At 37.9% G+C, this 18,514-nt stretch overlaps 1 protein-coding gene across 1 annotated transcript in view; it reads right to left on the reverse strand.

The window, feature by feature from the left end:
• Positions 1 to 18,514, reverse strand: part of CCDC191 (coiled-coil domain containing 191) — a 97,293-nt gene that overhangs the window by 73,485 nt on the left and 5,294 nt on the right. The window contains exons 3-7 of the mRNA XM_005674941.3: positions 15,550 to 15,691; positions 10,976 to 11,119; positions 7,599 to 7,777; positions 5,896 to 6,119; positions 2,762 to 2,912 (exon numbers count right to left, since the gene is read on the reverse strand). Coding sequence (XP_005674998.2) covers positions 2,762 to 2,912; positions 5,896 to 6,119; positions 7,599 to 7,777; positions 10,976 to 11,119; positions 15,550 to 15,691 — 840 coding nt within the window. The remainder of the gene's footprint in view (positions 1 to 2,761; positions 2,913 to 5,895; positions 6,120 to 7,598; positions 7,778 to 10,975; positions 11,120 to 15,549; positions 15,692 to 18,514) is intronic.

Raw genomic sequence — 18,514 nt, forward strand, 5'->3', positions numbered from 1 at the left:
ACATTCTATTAAGTCTTGCTAATTGTACTTACTGGCATTTTACCAATGTTAATTTCCTAGTTTTGGTAATTGTACTATGGTTACATAAGATGTTAACATTGAGGAAAGCTGGGTGAAGGGTATTCAGGAACTCCATGTACTATTTTTTTTGCAATTTTTCTGCATGTCTAAAATTATTTCAAAATGAAGACTCAAAAATATATGTTCAAATCAAGCAGAGTCTGTGGCAAAGTATAGATCATTTATTGTCTCATTTTTAAATATACCATCTGACCCTTTAAAAGTTGAGTAATTTGTTTCAATAGGCCACTAATTTTGTAAAACTCTTTATATGTATCTAGAATTCATACCTAGCACTTCTTTATGAAACATACAGTCAACCCTCTGTATCTCCAAGCAATACAGCTGTGGATTCAACCAACTGTGGATAGAAAATATTGGGGAAAAAAAAATTTTAGAAAAGTTTCAAAAAGCAAAACTTGATTTGCCATGCTGGAAACTATTTACATAGCAGTCACATTGTATTTACAACTATTTACATAGCATTTATACTGTATTAGGTGTTGACGTGGAACAAACAGACTGCCGAGCATTATTCCAGCAAACTTTGGGTTTATCTGGAATCAGCAGAGATCTGTAAGTCGGGATCTGTACCCATGGTGAGCCATGTTCAAGTTCTTTCATAGCAAGGGGAGAAGAACTCTGACAGAGGGGAAGATTATGTTGGGAGGGCTGCAGTAAGCAGTCAAGGTGAAAGTGTTAGTCGTTCGGCCGTGTCTGACTCGGTACGACCCCATGGACTGTAGCCCACCAGGCTCCTCTGTTCATGGGATTTCCCAAGCAAGAATACTGGAATGGGTGGCTGTTCTCTTCTCCAGGGGATCTTTATGACTCAGAGATCAAACCCCAGTAGTAAGCAGAGTTCATGGCTTTTCATTGGCTCAGTTCTTGCCAGGAAATAGTTTTATCTTCTTTGGGCTCTGCTATTGTCACAGGGCATGAAAGCTCCCTCTGCTGGTCTCCTGGACTCAACCTAATTCAGGTTTCTGTTTATTTTTTATATAGGTGTTCTAAGTAATCCAGAGATGATCTAAAGCACACAGAAGTATGTGAATAGGCTATATGCTAATACCACACTATTTTGTATAAGGGATTAGAGCATCTACAGATTTTGGTATATACTTGGGATCCTGGACCAATTACCCTGTGAATACCAATGGATGACTGTATCACTCCTTGCATAGTTGGACTTGGATGAAATTAAAAAATAATCTTATGGAAAACACACATGTTATCCATCTCTCACTGGCTGGAACAAAGCATGGCCCTTTGCCCTGATGTCCTCTTAAAAAAGCCCCCTCTACACTTAGTTCCTTCCCAATTTGCTCTCAGAAATTTGAACTGTTACTTTAGGAGGACACATTAACTCCATTCATCTCATGGAGGACACAGCATCGAACAGGCTTTGCCAATCTTTCCCAAAACGTTAATCCCAACCCTTAATATCTCCCCCTACTGCGCTTTTCTCTGCCTATTCCTAAAGCCAAAACTCTGGCCAAACTCTTGTTGTTCTACGTTTGAATAGTTATGACTTCTTGCCTGACAGTCTAAAATGCTGCCATCAAACATGTCTAGCTCTTTATTTTTTAAAGAATTGCTTTCACTACTTTATTTTCCCCCTCATATCTTAGTTATCCATGTCATATCCAAATGCCTGTTATTGATTTCTGGGGCCATTTTAGTCTATCCTAGGGCTTCCAGGTGGCTTAGTAGTAAAGAATCTGCCTGTTTAGCAGGAGATGCAGGTTCAATCCCTGGATAGAGAATATCCCCTGGAGAAGGAATTGGCAACCCAATCCAGTATTCTTGCCTGGGCAATCCATGGACAGAGGAGCCTGGTGGGCTACAGCCAACAAGGTCGCTAAGAGTTGGACATGACTTAGCGACTAAACAACATTTATCAAGCTCCCGCAATCTCTTCCTGACATTCTTTTCACTTATTAAATCCATTCATTTGTACATTCATTCCATTAACTTTCACTGAATTTCAGCAATGCCCAAGGCCATGGGGTGGCTGTTGTTGGAGACATAAAACATGGGTATTTGTCTTTTCTCATCAGACCTCATTTAAAAATGTTCCAAGGAATTCTTTTTACCTGAAACACTGTAAGCTCCAAATTTATATTGCCTTTGATCCTACTTCACTGAAAAATATTTCTGTCTAAATAGCCTGGGGGAGGATGTGCAATAGTCAATAAAAAATTGGCCAGTTAATTTTACAAAAAGTGGAACTAAAGAAAGTGATAGAAGAGCAAAATAAAATGCATGCCATTAAAAGTAGAAGCACCCATATATTACTGTTCAGGATTTGAGCTACCAAAAGGCAAGTAGCTTTCTGAATAATTCTTCTGAATAAAAGTTAAGACTGTCAAAGTGGAAGCTATGCTTGCAAACTGCCAGGGATCTACATTAGTACTTACACACTGCACCAAAAAGGGTAATTTAGAAAGACATCACAAATTCATACATACCCCCAATTTCTCAGGATCACACAGAGTATGTAAGAATAGCTCCTGAATAAGAGATCGAAATGCTCCCTTATGTACTGAGTCAGTTGGGTAGCACAGAGCAAATGGTGTGGGCATGTCTGGTATTTGTAACAAGGCTCCGTTGGGCTCAGTGTTACACTGTCACATCTCTGATGGAGCCCTTTGTCATTTACACTGCAGAATGCTGAACAAAGAGATGTTACAATTCCTACCTGGTGATTTTCCTTGAAAGTTTGAATTAATAACTCTTTTAGCTTCTTCTTTCTTTCTTTTGCCATTTTTTCTTCATCCGGAAGAATAAGAACACTTTGAAACGTGCCTTTCTCTGGAATTTTTGGAGAATTTTCTTGCTTCTTCTTCTCTCTATTAATAACAATTAAAAACGACATGTATGAACAACAGACTTGATTAGAATCTGTCACAGTGGAATGAACACTGAATTTTCCATCAGAAGGTAGAGAATTTTAGATCTGGGCCTAAAATTACAGAGTGAGTTTTCTGAGTTAGTTTATTTTTTTATAAAATACAGTTAAATGAAATAACAGTTATAATGTATTCTGCAAAGTAGAAAACCTTATAGAAATTTTAGTAAAGTGTATTCATTGAGTTTAACATTGAATAATACTGATCAAAATTTGAGAGATAACAACCATTAGATATCCTCTGATACAGACATGAGTTCTCTCTCTTCTCACAAGAGGAGATAAAACAGGACCCTCAGGTAAGAAAGAAGTGAGATTTTTATCATAAGGCTTTCACAAGGTTTCTAGGAAGAAAAATAATAAAAGAATCAGGTGTTACTGAATAAGGAGAGAATGGAATTATATTAATTTAAAAATAATTGAAAAGAGAAAAAATAGTACATAATAACAAAGAGGAAAAGGACTTCAGGGAAGTTAACAAGAATCTCTTAGTAACTTTGTTGCTCAAATTTCTGGTTCTCTCTTGATCACCCACCTATCCTTTCTTTCTCATTCAGGTAATCCCTTTACCCTCACCAATCCAAGCCAGCTCTTAACCATTGCCTTCTTACTGGAGTGTATTAAAACTGTACAGGTATGTATGTGTATAAGGTATACATTTTATCAGTGATGTAGTAGAGATGGCATCTGCCAGGAATCAGGATTCATGGGCTCTGCCACAACCAGCTGTGAAAACTTTGGAGAGTCACCTAGTCTCTCTGAATTTCACTTTACAGTTGTGGAAACTCAAATTGAGAGAGGGATGCCAGAATAATCTAAAGATATTTATTCATTAATTATCATATATCCTATGGGAGCACACAAAGTTATATCTTATTACTGAGAATATGACCCATCACTTGGTTAAGGCAGCTTTTCCAGTGTAAAGTTGCTATTTTTCCCTTCGTAATTAATAAACCTGTTAGAGAAGACACTTTTGAAACTATTCAATGGAGCAGATTTAGGCTACTTTACAAATAAATTAAAAAGCCCTACCAACAATAACATTTTACTGACTTTCCCAACTGACTAACGCCATAACAGTGTTATATTAGATAGTTACAGGCAGATCACAGTGGGCATTAAAAGAAATACAGTTCTCATATTAACACCATGGATCTAATTTTTTAAAATAACATCAAAATATGTATCTGTTATGAAAGCAGTATCTGCTCGCTGTGAAAAACTGGAGAAGTATAAAGGACACCCATATCTGTACCCAGGCAACATTTCCGGAGCATAGTGGTCAGCACACTCGCCTTACATATTTCTACCCAGAAAACACACTGATAACATGTCAGTGCTGTTTCATTGTACAACAGGTATTTATTAATTTCTCCAATATTTATTACTATAAATAATGTTATTTTCACTATCTTTGTGTATAAATATTTGGATTTCTGATTATTTATTTAGGGTAGTTTTCCTAGGACTGGAATTTCCAGGTCAAGTGATAATAACATTTTTCATGGCTCTTATAGTTTATTGCCAAATTGCTTTCTGGAACGTTTAGATCAGTTCGTCCACCTAGAAGGACTGCATGTTCCCTGTCTCACTGTATCTGTGGATAAGCTTTTAACTTTTAAGAGAAATGTCTGGTGAGTGAACGTCTGTGGAGTGCCCACTATGAGCAGAGCTTCTGGCTACCATCAAATGCTGTTTTCACAATTTATTTTAGGTCAGCCTAGATTTGTCAGGGCTTGAGAGCAATCTGAAGAGCAAGGCTGACCTTAGCAAGAACTCACTAAAACACTGGTGATTGCTTTCTAAAAGGAAGGGCATCTGGAGGAGGCCTGAGCCTGGCACTTGAAAGAATGAAATGCACGTCCACTGCTGAGCTGTTTTAAATTGGGTGGGATGAGAGCAATCAGGAACACAGAGGGGAAAGCTGCATAGGCGGATGGGGGTGGAAGGGATTATCTAATAGGTCTTCCTGGCCTCTCAGTTTGAGTATTCAGGCACTTCGGGCACGTTGTCCTTAGGCTTCTGCAGCTTATGCATCAGTGCTGTTTTTCAGAATAAATACGTTAGTAATTTCACTTACAAAGCTCATTCTCTGCCTGAAGACCCACAACAGTACTACATCCTGTGAGGACTATTTTGATTTCCCTGTTTTGTCAGATTTTTTTTATCAGTGGCAATAAGGCCATGGTGACTCTCTGTATGCTTATCTGAAGATGGGACACTGAGGCAATTCACAACAGAATGAGGCAAAATTAGTAACTGTGCATAAGGAAACATTTTCAACCTTAAAAACATTCAGGTACACAAACAGATGCAAACTAACCAACAAGATACCTATTAGAAGTGTAAAAATATTGAAAGTGATGACCTTCCCCAATGCTGAGTGCAGCCCACTGCCAGCAATCATGTAAATAAGTACAACCCATTGGGAAATGAATTAGGCAATGTTTCAAGAGTCATAAAAGTCTACTCCATTTAACTCAGTAATTACACACCTAAGAACATAATTCAAAAGAATGAAAACAGTCTGTGCTTAAGGATGCTCACTGAACTACGTACTGGCGAAAAATCTGAAATTAGCTGAAACGCTTACCAGTATGAAAAGTGGAGGTCATTACATAAATTATGGTATAGGAACTCAATGGAGTAAAATACAGACCTTAGGAGTCCAGGCAATGTGGTAATTACAAGCAGAAAGACAAATTTATTTTATGGTTGCAATTAAGTACCTAAAGGAACCAAGACCAGGAGGAAACATGGAAAAATGAAAATAACTAACTTGTTAAGATGATGGAATAGTGGATGATTTCTCTTTCGTGTCTTGTTATTGCATTGTTGGTACATTTTAAAGAACTTTAGAGTACTTCCAAAATGAATGCTTAAACAAAAAAGCTTCACGCTGCTTATCATGGCTGGCTTACATTTTCCATGCTTCTTCCACTGTGCGTCGCCTCTCAATTATCTCCCTCCGCAGCTTTACCATCTCCCTTTGAATCTCCTCCTCCTCTCTCTTGGCCTCTAGAGCCTTCCTTTTCTTCTCTTCTTGCACCAGATACTGAGCCTCTAAGAAGGCCGATTTTTTCAGGGTCTTTTCAATTCTCTGGAGCTCTAGTTCTTTCTCACGTCTTAAGCGATTTTCTTTTACCTTCAAGAGAATACATCAAGGTTGAGATGCAGCCTCTCAAGTAGAAAGGGATATGCAAAACCTAAGAACACATTTTGAAGTTCAGAATACAACTACTTTGAAACATGCTGGCCCAGAACCCCACTGTTTATCAGAAAAAGAGGGAAAGTTCATTTGTTTACTGGGTCATGGCCAATACAAAGTTTTAAATGAAGTCAGGAAAGACAACCCCAGACAATTGGGAATTATCAGCACCATGAAAAAGTTGAAATCAAATGGGTTGCATGCCAAGTTCTGGATTCTTGTTTAGTAACGATTTCCTATCCGTAAGATCTTCCAAGGTGTACATTACTGGTATTTACTCAGGCTCTGTCTGTACGCTAATTATAATTTAATAAAGGATAAGGGTACTTTTGACAGGTTACTTTGTAAAGGCTAGAACAGTGATTTACTGACTTCAGAAACATCATGACCTTTTATTCAATTCTACCTTTATTTAAATTTGTCAGTGATTCTGGATCATATTTGAAAATCAAAATCATGAACTTCACAGACATTTCTGAATAAGCACAATCATTTTTTTTTCAAATTCATTAATTCTTTAGAGGCTTAACTAGCTGTGAATTAATGAATTAAAGAGGGATCCTTTCCTTCCTGTTTCACTTAACTTTACCCTTATCTTATTCTCCAATTGTAATAAGACTTCTAGCTAATGGCTCTTAGTGAGCCATTTCCCCATCTTTCATCATAAATCCAAACCAGGCTCATACTTCTACCCCAGTTTCTCTAACATCCTTAGTGCTGCTTTAGCATAACTTATGGTTTAAAGTAATCAGAAATTCAGTATTACAAAAAGACAGCATACACACATACAGACATTAATTCTAGTCTGGTCTTGGTTCTGGACCTGTGGAAAAGACTTGGTCATTCTGACTTCCTGAAGCTCCTCTACAAAGTGTTGAGATGAATCTTTTTCCTATAACCTACTATTCCCTTTGGAGAAAAGAAAGTTCCCATATGCCTTTCTAATTCAAAACAGATGAACTAGATTTAATTCAGCTCTGTCCTCCCTTTCAAATTATAATCACAAAATGAGTAAATTTTTCCACTGTCTAGAAAAGAATTATCATTATAACATTCACCAGAATATTCGTGATATTAATATCTTGACACTGCAATTCAAAAACCAAATTCGAGCAAAACCCAATCTACATATTTATAATAGGAAGTACCACATCCAAACTAATAAAGCCTAGCTCACCACTCTCTTGGTCAAAATCAATTATTCCTCTTTTTGGTTTTCTTAAATTGTTTCCTATCCTCAGTTTATGAGCATTATTTTTCTTCTGAAGTTCTTATATTTTATTTTTATTCTTTCTAACCAAACCACAGATGGCACCCTTTTTCACAATAAAGCCTAAGTCTTTATTTAAGCTTATTAAATGTGTTACACCAAGATTGCTTCCTGTTATCCATTTTAATTTTGCTTTTCCCTCCCACCTGCTTATGTCTCATCTCCATGGTAAGACGAGGATCCTTCTGCCACTTCTTGTCTTGGTTTTCATTCATTCTAAGATCTTCCAATATCCCAGAATCCACCACGTCTTTATGGAGCAGATGGTCTATGAATTTTTGAACAGTGGTACTTTCATCTTCTTCCTCCAAATAACCACATAAATCTGGGGGAAACAGAACAACAACAAAAAAGGGAAAATCGAAAGACTTTTTTAAAATTTCATTTTAGTATAATTTCCATATTTATATAAATAATCCTGGTACAATAAAAATACAAAGCTGTGAGTTCAATAAATAGTAACTGATAATGCCAACTGGATGAGTACAACCCTCAGCAACTACCTTCAACTAAGAGGAAAAAGCCTCTACTCATGAGGAACTGCCTTCACCCAAGTCACTAACTTCCTCGCTGCCAAATTTAAAAGATAATACTTTTACATTTGTATTGCAAGGATTTAAACATCCTTGACGACTCCAGTGCTCTTTGTAAAAGAGGCTTTACTGTGGTATAACCAACATACAATAAACTTATAAATATTTAAAGTCTACAGTAAGTTTTGACATATATAGATACCAGTAAATTCATTACAATCAAGATAATGAATTTGTCTGTCAGCTGCAAAAGGGTCCTCATGCTGATCTGCAATCTCTTCCTCTAAGTTCTTCCCATGCCCTTTGCCGTATCCCAGAGATAATCTCAGCCCTGCTTTCTGCCAAAAGATTAGTTTATGTTTTCCAGAATTTGGTATCAATTAAATTATACACTATGTATTCTTTTTGGTCATGCTTTTTTAAACTCAGTATAATTATTCTGAGGTTCATTCATGTTGTTCTATCAATAGTGTATCCCTTTTTACTGCTGAGTAGTATTCCACTGTATGGACATACCACAATTAATTCATTTTTCTCATTTGGAATAGACATTTGGATTGTTTTCAGATTTTGGCTATTACAAATAAAGTTGTTATTAACATTTGTGTACAAGTCTTTGTACGAATATATGGTTTCTTTTCTCTTGGGAAAATGTCTAGGAGTGGAATGGTTGGATCATACAGTAAGTACATGCTTAACTTTTTAAGAAACTGTCAAACCGTTTTCCAAAGTGGTTATACAATTTCTCATTCTCACCAGCAGTATAGGAGTGCTCTAGTTTCTCCACATCCCTACCAAGACTCGGTATGATCAGTTTTTTAATTAAGCCATTTTAATAGTATCATAGTGGTTACTGACTGTAATTTTAATTTGCTTTTTCCTAATGCCTAGTGATTCTGAATATTTTTCTTGCTGATGTTCTATTCAATTCTATGCATTATCGAAAATGGGGTACTAAAGTCGCCAAGTTTTTTCTGAATGACCTATTTCCCCCTTTAATTTTGTCAGTTTGTGCTTTACTTACTTTGGGGCTCTCTTTTTAGGTATATATATGTTCATCCTTGTTATGCTTTCTTGATGGATTGACCCTTTTACCACCATAGAATGCCCTTCCTTGTCCTGAGTAACAATTTTTTATCCTGAGCTTATCTTTTCTGAGATTAGTAAGCTACTGTCACCCCTTTATGGTTATTGTTTGCATAGTACATCTTCTTCCATCCGTTTCCTTTCAACCTATTTGTGTCTTTGACTCTAGATTGTGTCTCTTGAAACAGCATGTAGTGAGGTCATAATTATAAGTTCCTTCTGTCAGTCTACACCTTTTGATTGGAATGTTTAATCCATTTATATGTAATGCAATTTTTGATAAGGTAGGATTTATGTTAGTCATTTTGGTATTTGTTTTCTGTATGTGTCATGTGTATAAATGCCTTTTGTCAGGTTGAAGAATTTACCTTTTATTACTAGACTGCTGAGTTTTAACCAGGAATTGATTTTGTCAAGTATTTTTCTTTACCTATTGAAATAATCATGTTAGTTAATAATTTTGATAAACATTCTTTTTTAATGGCTAGGTAATATTTTTGTTCAGTGCTTTGATCCCCCAAAAGAGTAATACTAGAAGTATAAAATGAATGAGGCCTGGTACAATACTAGAAGGTAATAACAAATCTGAGTAGAGATATAATTAGATCTATTAGCACCATATGAAAGAAAGTAGCAGTTTCATTATGTTTCAGACACACTTCAGAATAAATACTAAGTACTGAAATGCTTCACTCTAATAACAACATCACTAAACTAGAAAAATATCTAAAGGTGACAATCGGTATATCTGAAACAATGTGATATAAAGAACTTCTGAAAGTACTGGTGCTATTCAGTCTAGGAACACTGACCTGTATGAAGGTTCAGATAGGATTACAACTCCCACAAAAAAAGAGAAGACTAGTCATGAGAGAGAGAGAAAATGATATCAGTATTTTCTGTTGCACTAAAGGGTAAAAGATAAGGACAAAATCCCAATTTTTCCTAAAAAAGAAAGAATTTATGAAGATTAGAGCCCTGAATGGGCTCTTCCCAGAGTGCAGGCCCTCTATCCTGGAAGTGTTTAGGCAAAGATTATATTATCCCATATAAGGGACACTTTGGAAGAACCTGTCTGAGGGGGTGAAGAGAGTAAATCAGATTAGGTGATCTTGAGGAGTCCCTTAACTTTAAGAGCTCATGACTTGGTGACTGTAGAGTCCTAAACAAGGGAAATGCTGTGAGATGAGTTCACCAGGGGTGCCTGAGTCACGGAAGGGGAGCTGCCACCACCATCACTATGCCTACCCTTATGCGTAGAGAAAAGACCTCAGACTCCTGGAGCACAACAGAGGAATTCTCACACGTTAGCTCAGGGAAGCCCTAAAGATACTTGAAACATTTTGTAAATACAAAATGGTATGTCAATGTTTAAATATGGTAAAACATTGAAACAGCCATCAGAGTAAACAGTCATCCAATGGAAAGAGGCATTCTTAATCAGCATTAATTGCTGTTATAATCACTGTGGTTTAGTCACTAAGTTGTGTCTGACTCTTGCAATGCCATGGACTGTAGCCCGCCAGGCTCCTCTGTCCATGAGATTCTCCAGGCAAGAATACTGGAGTGGGCTGCCATTTCCTTCTCCAGAGGATCTTCCCAACCCAGGAACTGAACCCGGGTCTCCTGCATTGCAGGCAGATTCTTTACCAACTGAGCTACAAGGGAAGCCCAATCATAAGAATTACAAATAATATAATATTTTAATTTTTAAAAAACACCATGAATTTACTGACCTATAGATAAGTAATTTAAAGTGAATCAAGAAAACTTAAAGTCAATTACAAAACTAAGCAAAACACAGAAAAGTCAAATAACTTATTATTTATTATTCAGAACAATTAAAAAGATTTCTTGGAACCATCATTGATGTTAAAGCTTAGAACAATCAGATAAGTCCTTACCATCAAACTTGTCATATTTCAAATGTCCACTGGCTTCTGGCACAGGAGGGATACTGGACACAGTGTCTTCAGCATCACTGTCCCCATCACTTGCTAGTTCTTGCTTAAGTTTGGTGTCTAACCAGTCATTGACCAATTCCTGAGCTATCAATAAGACAAAAACATCTTTTTAATATTTCAGTTACTTCAGAGACTTTCTTCATTTGCTAGCTTCATTCATTCAATGAATGTTTCTTGAGCACTATCATGTGTCAAGTACTGCTCTAGATACTGGGAGTATAGCCGTGAACAAAACAGGAAAAATGAAACCTATCACCTTGAACCTTACATTCTAACTGGGGAAGAGAGACAAAGAACAAGTAAGTCAGAAAGACAGAGCAGGAGAAGGAGAAATGGTGTACAAGAAATGGAAGGCGGGTGTTGATAGTTTTAAATTAATTGGGCGGTCAAAGGAGGCCTCACTGGGAAGACATCTGAGCAAAGAAGGGAAGGAGGTGAGGGAGTGAGCCATATGGCTATATAAGGGAACATGATTCCATGCAGAGAAAAAAAACAGTGCAAAGTCCCTAAGGCTAGAGAGTGTTTAGCGTACTGGAGAAACAGCATGAAGGTGGGATGGCTGGAGGAATAAGTAAGTGAGGGTTGTTGGAGATGAGGTGGAAGAAGTATTGCAGGGATCAGGGTTGGAGCAGTGGTTCTAGATGCGGGGTGAACTTGCCTCCCCGTAGATATCTGGCAGTGACTGGAGCCATTTTTGCTTTAACAACTTATATGCAGAGTATATCATGAGAAACGCTGGGCTGGATGAAGCACAAGCTGGAATCAAGATGGCTGGGAGAAATATCAATAACCTCAGATATGCAGATGACACCACCCTTGTGGCAGAAAGTGAAGAAGAACTAAAGAGCCTCTTGATGAAAGTGAAGGAAGAGAGTGAAAAAGTTGGCTTAAAACTCAAAAGTCAGAAAACTAAGATCATGGCATCTGGTCCCATCACTTCATGGCAAATAGACGGGAAACAGTGGAAACAGTGACAGACTTTATTTTCTTGGGCTCCAAAATCACTGCAGATGGTGACAGCAGCCATGAAATAAAAAGATGCTTACTCCTTGGAAGAAAAGTTATGACCAATCTAGACAGCATATTAAAAAGCAGAGACATTACTTTGCCAACAAAGGTCTATCTAGTCAAGGCTATGGTTTTTCCAGTAGGCATGTATGATGTGAGAGTTGGACTATAAAGAAAGCTGAGTGCCGAAGAATTGATGCCTTTGAACTGTGGTGTTGGAGAAGACTCTTGAGAGTCCCTTGGACTGCAAGGAGATCCAAGCAGTCCATCCTAAAGGAAATCAGTCCTGAATATCTGCTAGAAGGGCTGATGCTGAAGCTGAAACTCCAATACTTTGGCCACCTGATGGGAAGAACTGACTCATTTGAAAAGACCCTGATAATGAGAAAGATTGAAGGCAGGAGCAGAAGGGGATGACAGAGGATGAGATGGTTGGATGGCATCACCAACTCAATGAGCATGAATTTGAGTAAACTCCAGGAGTTGGTGATGGACAGAGAGGCCTGGTAAGCTGCAGTCCATGGGGTCACGAAGAGTCAGACATGACTGAGCGACTGAACTGAACTGAACTGACAACCAGGAGAGGCCAGGAATGCCAATGAACACCCTACAGTGCACAGTATAGCCCCCAACACAAAAATTATCTGGCCCAAAATATCAACAGTGCTGAGGCTGAAAACCCTTGTTTTCTATGTCTTGACATCATCCGATGTACTTGGGCTTTCCCTCTGTATGTAATGGGAAGCCACAGAAGGTTTTGAAACAAAGAGGTAACATATTTTAAGAGCATTACTCTGACTACTAGGTTACAACAGACTATAGGGGGACAAGCACAGAAGCAGAAGACACCAGTTGGGATACAAATATCCAGGAGAGAGGTGATGGTGCCTAGACCTGAAGTGGTAGTATTAAACATGCTCAGATTCTAGAAAATAATGTTTTGAGGTGAAGCTGACATGATTTGCTGATGGACTGGATATGGGATGTGAGAGAAAGAAACCTATACATTTTTTGGCCTAAGCAACTACAGGATGGAGATTTCATTTACCGAGACAGGGAACAAAAAGGGAGCAGTAAATCTGGATGGAGGATGAGGAATTCAGCTTTAGATGAGTTAGGTTTGAGATGCTTACGAGATATTCAAATAAGGATTCAAGGAGGTGTTGGTTATATTATCTGGGTTGCAAGGGACAGAACCAAGCTGAAGAAATAAACGTAGGTGTTGTCAGCATACAGATACTATGTAGAGACAGAAGAGGATGAGATCGCCGAAGGAGGAAGGTGGATAGAGAACTGGTGCAAGGACTAAGCCCCGAGGAACTCTGGCTTCTAGAGGTTGAAGAGCTAAGGCAGAACCAGGCAAGCCATCTAGGAAGGAGAGACCCACACTGAGGGAGCAGAAAAATTGGGAGTGTGATATTCTGGAAGCCAACTTCCATTTTTGCATATCTTTCTTAGTGACATCCAGAAAATCTTCTTAAATGTAGGGGCATGAGAGAAAATTTAGCATTGACTTCATTATCATCATTACCATACAGCTCTTGCAGAGACGGTATGGGAATTTTCAAAGAAGAAAAATGTCTATTTTAGCATTCTTCATCATGGTTATTATTATTATTGCACACCTCTAAGGGAATGGAGTGCTTCCAAATATTAAATGATGCTAAAAGACATTTAACATAGATAGGAAGGCATGAAATCTAAAGTAGAAAAAAATGAATCAAAGTGGTAGAAACTAAGTGTATAAAGTATACTAGCAACAGACACTACTGGCTTTCAGAGGAAAGTAGAGAAATGGAGCAGACGTTTGAGTAACCCCATTTATAACAGTTCAGAATATTTATATATATAATAATTTATGTGTAAAATTATTTGCATCTACTAAATGCCATTCATCAGTAAGGAGAGATTTACAACGAAGTGCTCCAAAAAGACAATGAAAGAGAAGGAGGCCCTTGGAGGGTTCAACTGCAGGAACACTTCACGTTGGATCAGAGGCTTGAAGCCCACCCTAAAGTAGAGTTTCTCAAAGTGTGTTCCCCAGATCACTAGTTCTTACTGAATATTAACAGACGGTTGATGAGAGGGGCAAAAAAGGATATAAACCTTTGAAAACAATGTTTTATTCATCCACTAATAGTCTCTAAAGTTTCTCAGAATATTAATATGTATTTCAAGATAAAAAAGTCCAGGTCTAAGAAGCTGGGAAATGGGGTAAGTAAACTTTCTTTTTTTTAAATGCAGGACTTCTTGGAAGTCTTGAGTGACTAAAGTATATTGTGTATTTCTATTGGTAGGGTGGGAGAATGGGTAGGGTAAGACATAGCTTTGCCAATTTCTGAATAAATCTCCTTTTGCCATCTCCAGTACCACCAACTACCCAGCCCCAAGTGCCATCAGAGCACACGCAGACCATGGTAACGGTCTCTCACTAGTCTCCTTTTTCCCGCCCTGTAATTCAGTCTTCATATAATAGGAAAAGGTCCTACTGTACCTCTGCTTAAATCCCTTCAAAGATGTTAAAATAATAATTAATAAAAAATAAAACTCTTCAGTGATATCTGCTCATACTCAGAATAAACTCTAAATTCTTTCCCCAGGCCTAGAAGGCCCTTCTGCAAGCTTTCTCCACTGGGAAGCTCCAGCAACACTGGTCTTCCTTCAGTCCCTCAAGCACACCAAGCCTGTACTTTAACTCTTAATGTGACCTTTCCCAATGCCTGGGATGCTCTTCCGCCATCATAGCTCACGTGGCTCTTTCTTGTTATTTAGGTCCAAACTCGGATGACTTATCACTATCTGACCTTTTGTTTTTCATTTTCTTTATTCTCACTCTAGAATGCATACTCCATGAAAGCAAGAACTTCATCCCTTATTCATGACTTGCTCTTCCAAAGCCTTAAACAGTTCCTGGCACAGAGTAACAATTTAATATATATGTTGAATAAATGAAGAAATAATCTGAAAAACTGGAGACATAAATAATTCAAATGAAAACTGGCTTCCAGGATATGGCTCTCTGACTTTTCCTCCTACCTCAAGGGCCTCTCCTTTCCAGGCTTCTTTGCTGGTCCCTCTTGATCTCTTCATCCCAAACAGTGGAATTCCCTAGGGCATCAGTAACTACAATACTGATTCCAGAAGAGCAAATGCTTTCTCCTTTCCTAAGGAACAAAGCTGATTCATAAACTTGTGATCAAATTATCTGGATGATACCAGATCAAGTTAACAAGCTGCCCTTGGTGCCACAGGAGCAGTATCTTACACTTACTAGATAACTGTGTTACGTCAAAGCCGCCTCTGGACGTGGTTCTATTTCAAGAGACAGAACAGGCCTTAAATATAATCTTACTTGAAATACTGGAAGTAATTCCAGAGTAAATTAGCTTTAGGAAAGTAGAAGAAAACAAAAATTAAGAACAAGAGAAAGAAACACTTTCGTTCTGTAGTCTGAAATTCATTATGAGTTATGCTTTAGTAAGTTGTACTCCAGTGTATTCTCTTACCTTCTGCGTAGACTTCTTCATGATCTTCTATTTGCTCAGGTGTTTCCAAATCTACAAGTTGGCCCCAAAGCCTTCTGGATAAATTTGAATTTCCAGCAGAAAATACTTGAGAAACTGCAAATTCTGAAGCTTTCTCCACTCTCTTTAAAAGAAGAAAAAAAAATCCACCAAGATGACAACTTTCTTCAGGGTTAGAAGATTTCTCTCCTATTCAAGATTCTGATTTTCTACCAACTACCAAGACACTTTCTTTTTTCCATTTTAAAAGATACTTTGAAGTTTAAGTATCCACCCCAAATAATTTTACTCATTAAGCATGAAATTAATTGCAGCATTTTACCAAGTTTTAACAGGTGCTCATAATGTTTATATTTGAACAAAAGGGTGTTTAAGCTTTAGATGACTTTTGTTTGGAGCATCAGTCATGGGATCCTGACACCTGGATATTTAAAAAACCTACAATAGCTTATTATTCATAGTTTCCATGCCACTAGTACTTGCATATTAATGTGAACCAGAAGCAGGTAGCTATACTTCAGATTCCTACCCCTGAAGGAAACTTCCCATTACATATCAGGCAAACTAATAAAATTGGGATAAAGGGTCACTGAACTGTAGTAATTCAGAATGTTAACTCAACAGTGAAAATCTAGTAAAAACATGGCCAAATTCACAGGAATGGGGAAGGGGTTGGCAGAGGTGGGCAAACTCATGACATTTTGGTTTACCTGCATGCTCAAAACTTGTCATGGGCTTGATCTTTTAAATTTTTAAGGATTTCATAAGCTAAATCTGAATTAGAAGCAGAGGAATAAAGTTGAAACATCAAGGTAACTCGAAAAAGAGGTCAAAATAGAACATATGGGATAAAATATGAAATCAGAATAAAAATGGTCTAACCAGAGACCATTCATGAGGTCACTCTGGAGAGATGTGTTCTCTTTCAGAGCCTCCAACATACCCAAGTCAATGCTGTTGTTATATATCCTTCACTTAAGGGTCACGATATGCTTGGTACCTAGTCCTTTCTTTTAAGGTCCTTAAATTCTAAGGCAGAGAGATGAATTTCACATATACTGTATGTGTTTGCATGTGTATACACACATAGACACATATATTTGTAAATAATGTACAAATAAATAGATCAACTCTAATTTTTACAAACCAATATCCACAAACTAAATATAAAGAACAAAAACAGAGTTGCAGATGTAGTTCTTCAGGCTGTGGGTGAAAGAAATAACTTTCCATGACACATCATCTCACCTGAGTTGGAATCTGTGCAGATTCTTAGAAGAGAGAGAGCTTGCAGACAGGAGAAGGAAGACTGATCTTGGTACTAAAGAAGGGCAGAGTCTGGTACTGACAAGTCAGGGAGTAAAGAGAAATGTGTGCTTGGCTCTAACAAAGCAAATGTTTGGGCTATCACTTCAAATGAAGATTTGGGGGAAAAAATGCTAGATGATAGTAAGGATTAGAAATAATCTCTGTAACTCCTTGTTTTAAAACATTATATCCTTACCTTTTTTTTTTTTTTCAATGTAAATACATAAGAGACTGGAGAGGTCTCATGTATCTATTTAGCAATTTATTCTTTAAACAAGTTGATTAAAGGCTAACTCTGTTCCCAGGACTGTGGACATTAAGGGGGAAACAAAACTAAAAGCTTCTGTTCCCAAAGAGTTCACTTTAGTTTTGGTTACAAGTGCCATGTGTGCAATAAACAACTTAAGAACAGTCTTAAAGCAATACAAGGTGATTAAAACAACTGAACATCTTCAAAAGTTTCTTACTCATTGACTATGCTATGAGGATATAATTTGTAAAGGAACTGTCTCAGTGTGTCCTGTGATCATATAAATGTTTAACATGTGTGCCTTATGTCCCACGGCACACACTAATTACATTACCCACTACAGACCCCTGTGTAGCCTGTTGCCATTGATGCAGAAATGGCAGCTCTATAATGCACTCCTTCATTTCCTCAAGGCTGGCAGGTACATACACGAGTTTCTTGACAAATTCCCATGTGCAAACTGCATGTCCATACATAACAGCTTTCTGAGTAATGTAGTTTTTGAAAGTGCCCAATTCTTTCTTAATCACTGTTGCTGTTGTTGTTGCAGTTCAGTTGCTAAGTCATGTCCGAATCGTTGCAACCCCAGGGACTGCAGCATGCCAGGCTTCCCTGTCCTTCACCATCTCCTGGAGCTTGCTCAAACTGATGTCCACTTAATTACTCTGCATACAAGTAAATGCTTGACATGGTATCTATGTGTATGAACGCCAACATAACTCCAAAGAAAGGAGTATAGAAGATAGGATTATGAGGGTAAGGGGAGTGAGGGGTAGTTGTTCACTGAGAGAGGTGTCTCAAGCTGAGATTTAAGGGAAAGATGTGGACTGGCCTCCTAGAGAGAGGGTATTCCAAGCTGGGGATCATCATTAAAAAAAGCAAAAGGAAGATTTACCTGATACAGGGAAAGGAGACTGGCATGATAGGAGTTATGCAGTATAAGAGTAAAAGGGCTGTTATAGGGAGATTGATATTCCAGAGATTGATAGAGGCCCCTCTAGAATTTACTGCCTCTTCCCTGCTGACTTAGATGGTAAAGAATATGCCTGCAATGCAGGAGACCTGGTTTCTATCCCAGGATTGGGAAGATCCCCTGGAGAAGCAAATGGCAATCCACTCCAGTATTCTTGCCTGATAAATTCCATGGACAGGGGAGCCTGGTGGGCTATAGCCCATAGGGTCGCAAAAAGTCAGACATGACTGAGCAACTAACACTTACTTATATGACAGCATGCAGAATTACTAAAGGTTCCAAGAGTAGAGAACTGACACAGTAGAAATGTTTAGAAAGCTCAAAGTAGCCAAATACACTGGAGTAAGAAGATGAGTCATTCTATCAAATCAAGATGAATTGTAAGTTGAGATGGACTGTTGCATTTGAGTGACCAG

Source organism: Capra hircus, chromosome 1, assembly GCF_001704415.2.
Source record: "Capra hircus breed San Clemente chromosome 1, ASM170441v1, whole genome shotgun sequence".
Taxonomy (NCBI): Eukaryota; Metazoa; Chordata; class Mammalia; order Artiodactyla; family Bovidae; genus Capra; species Capra hircus.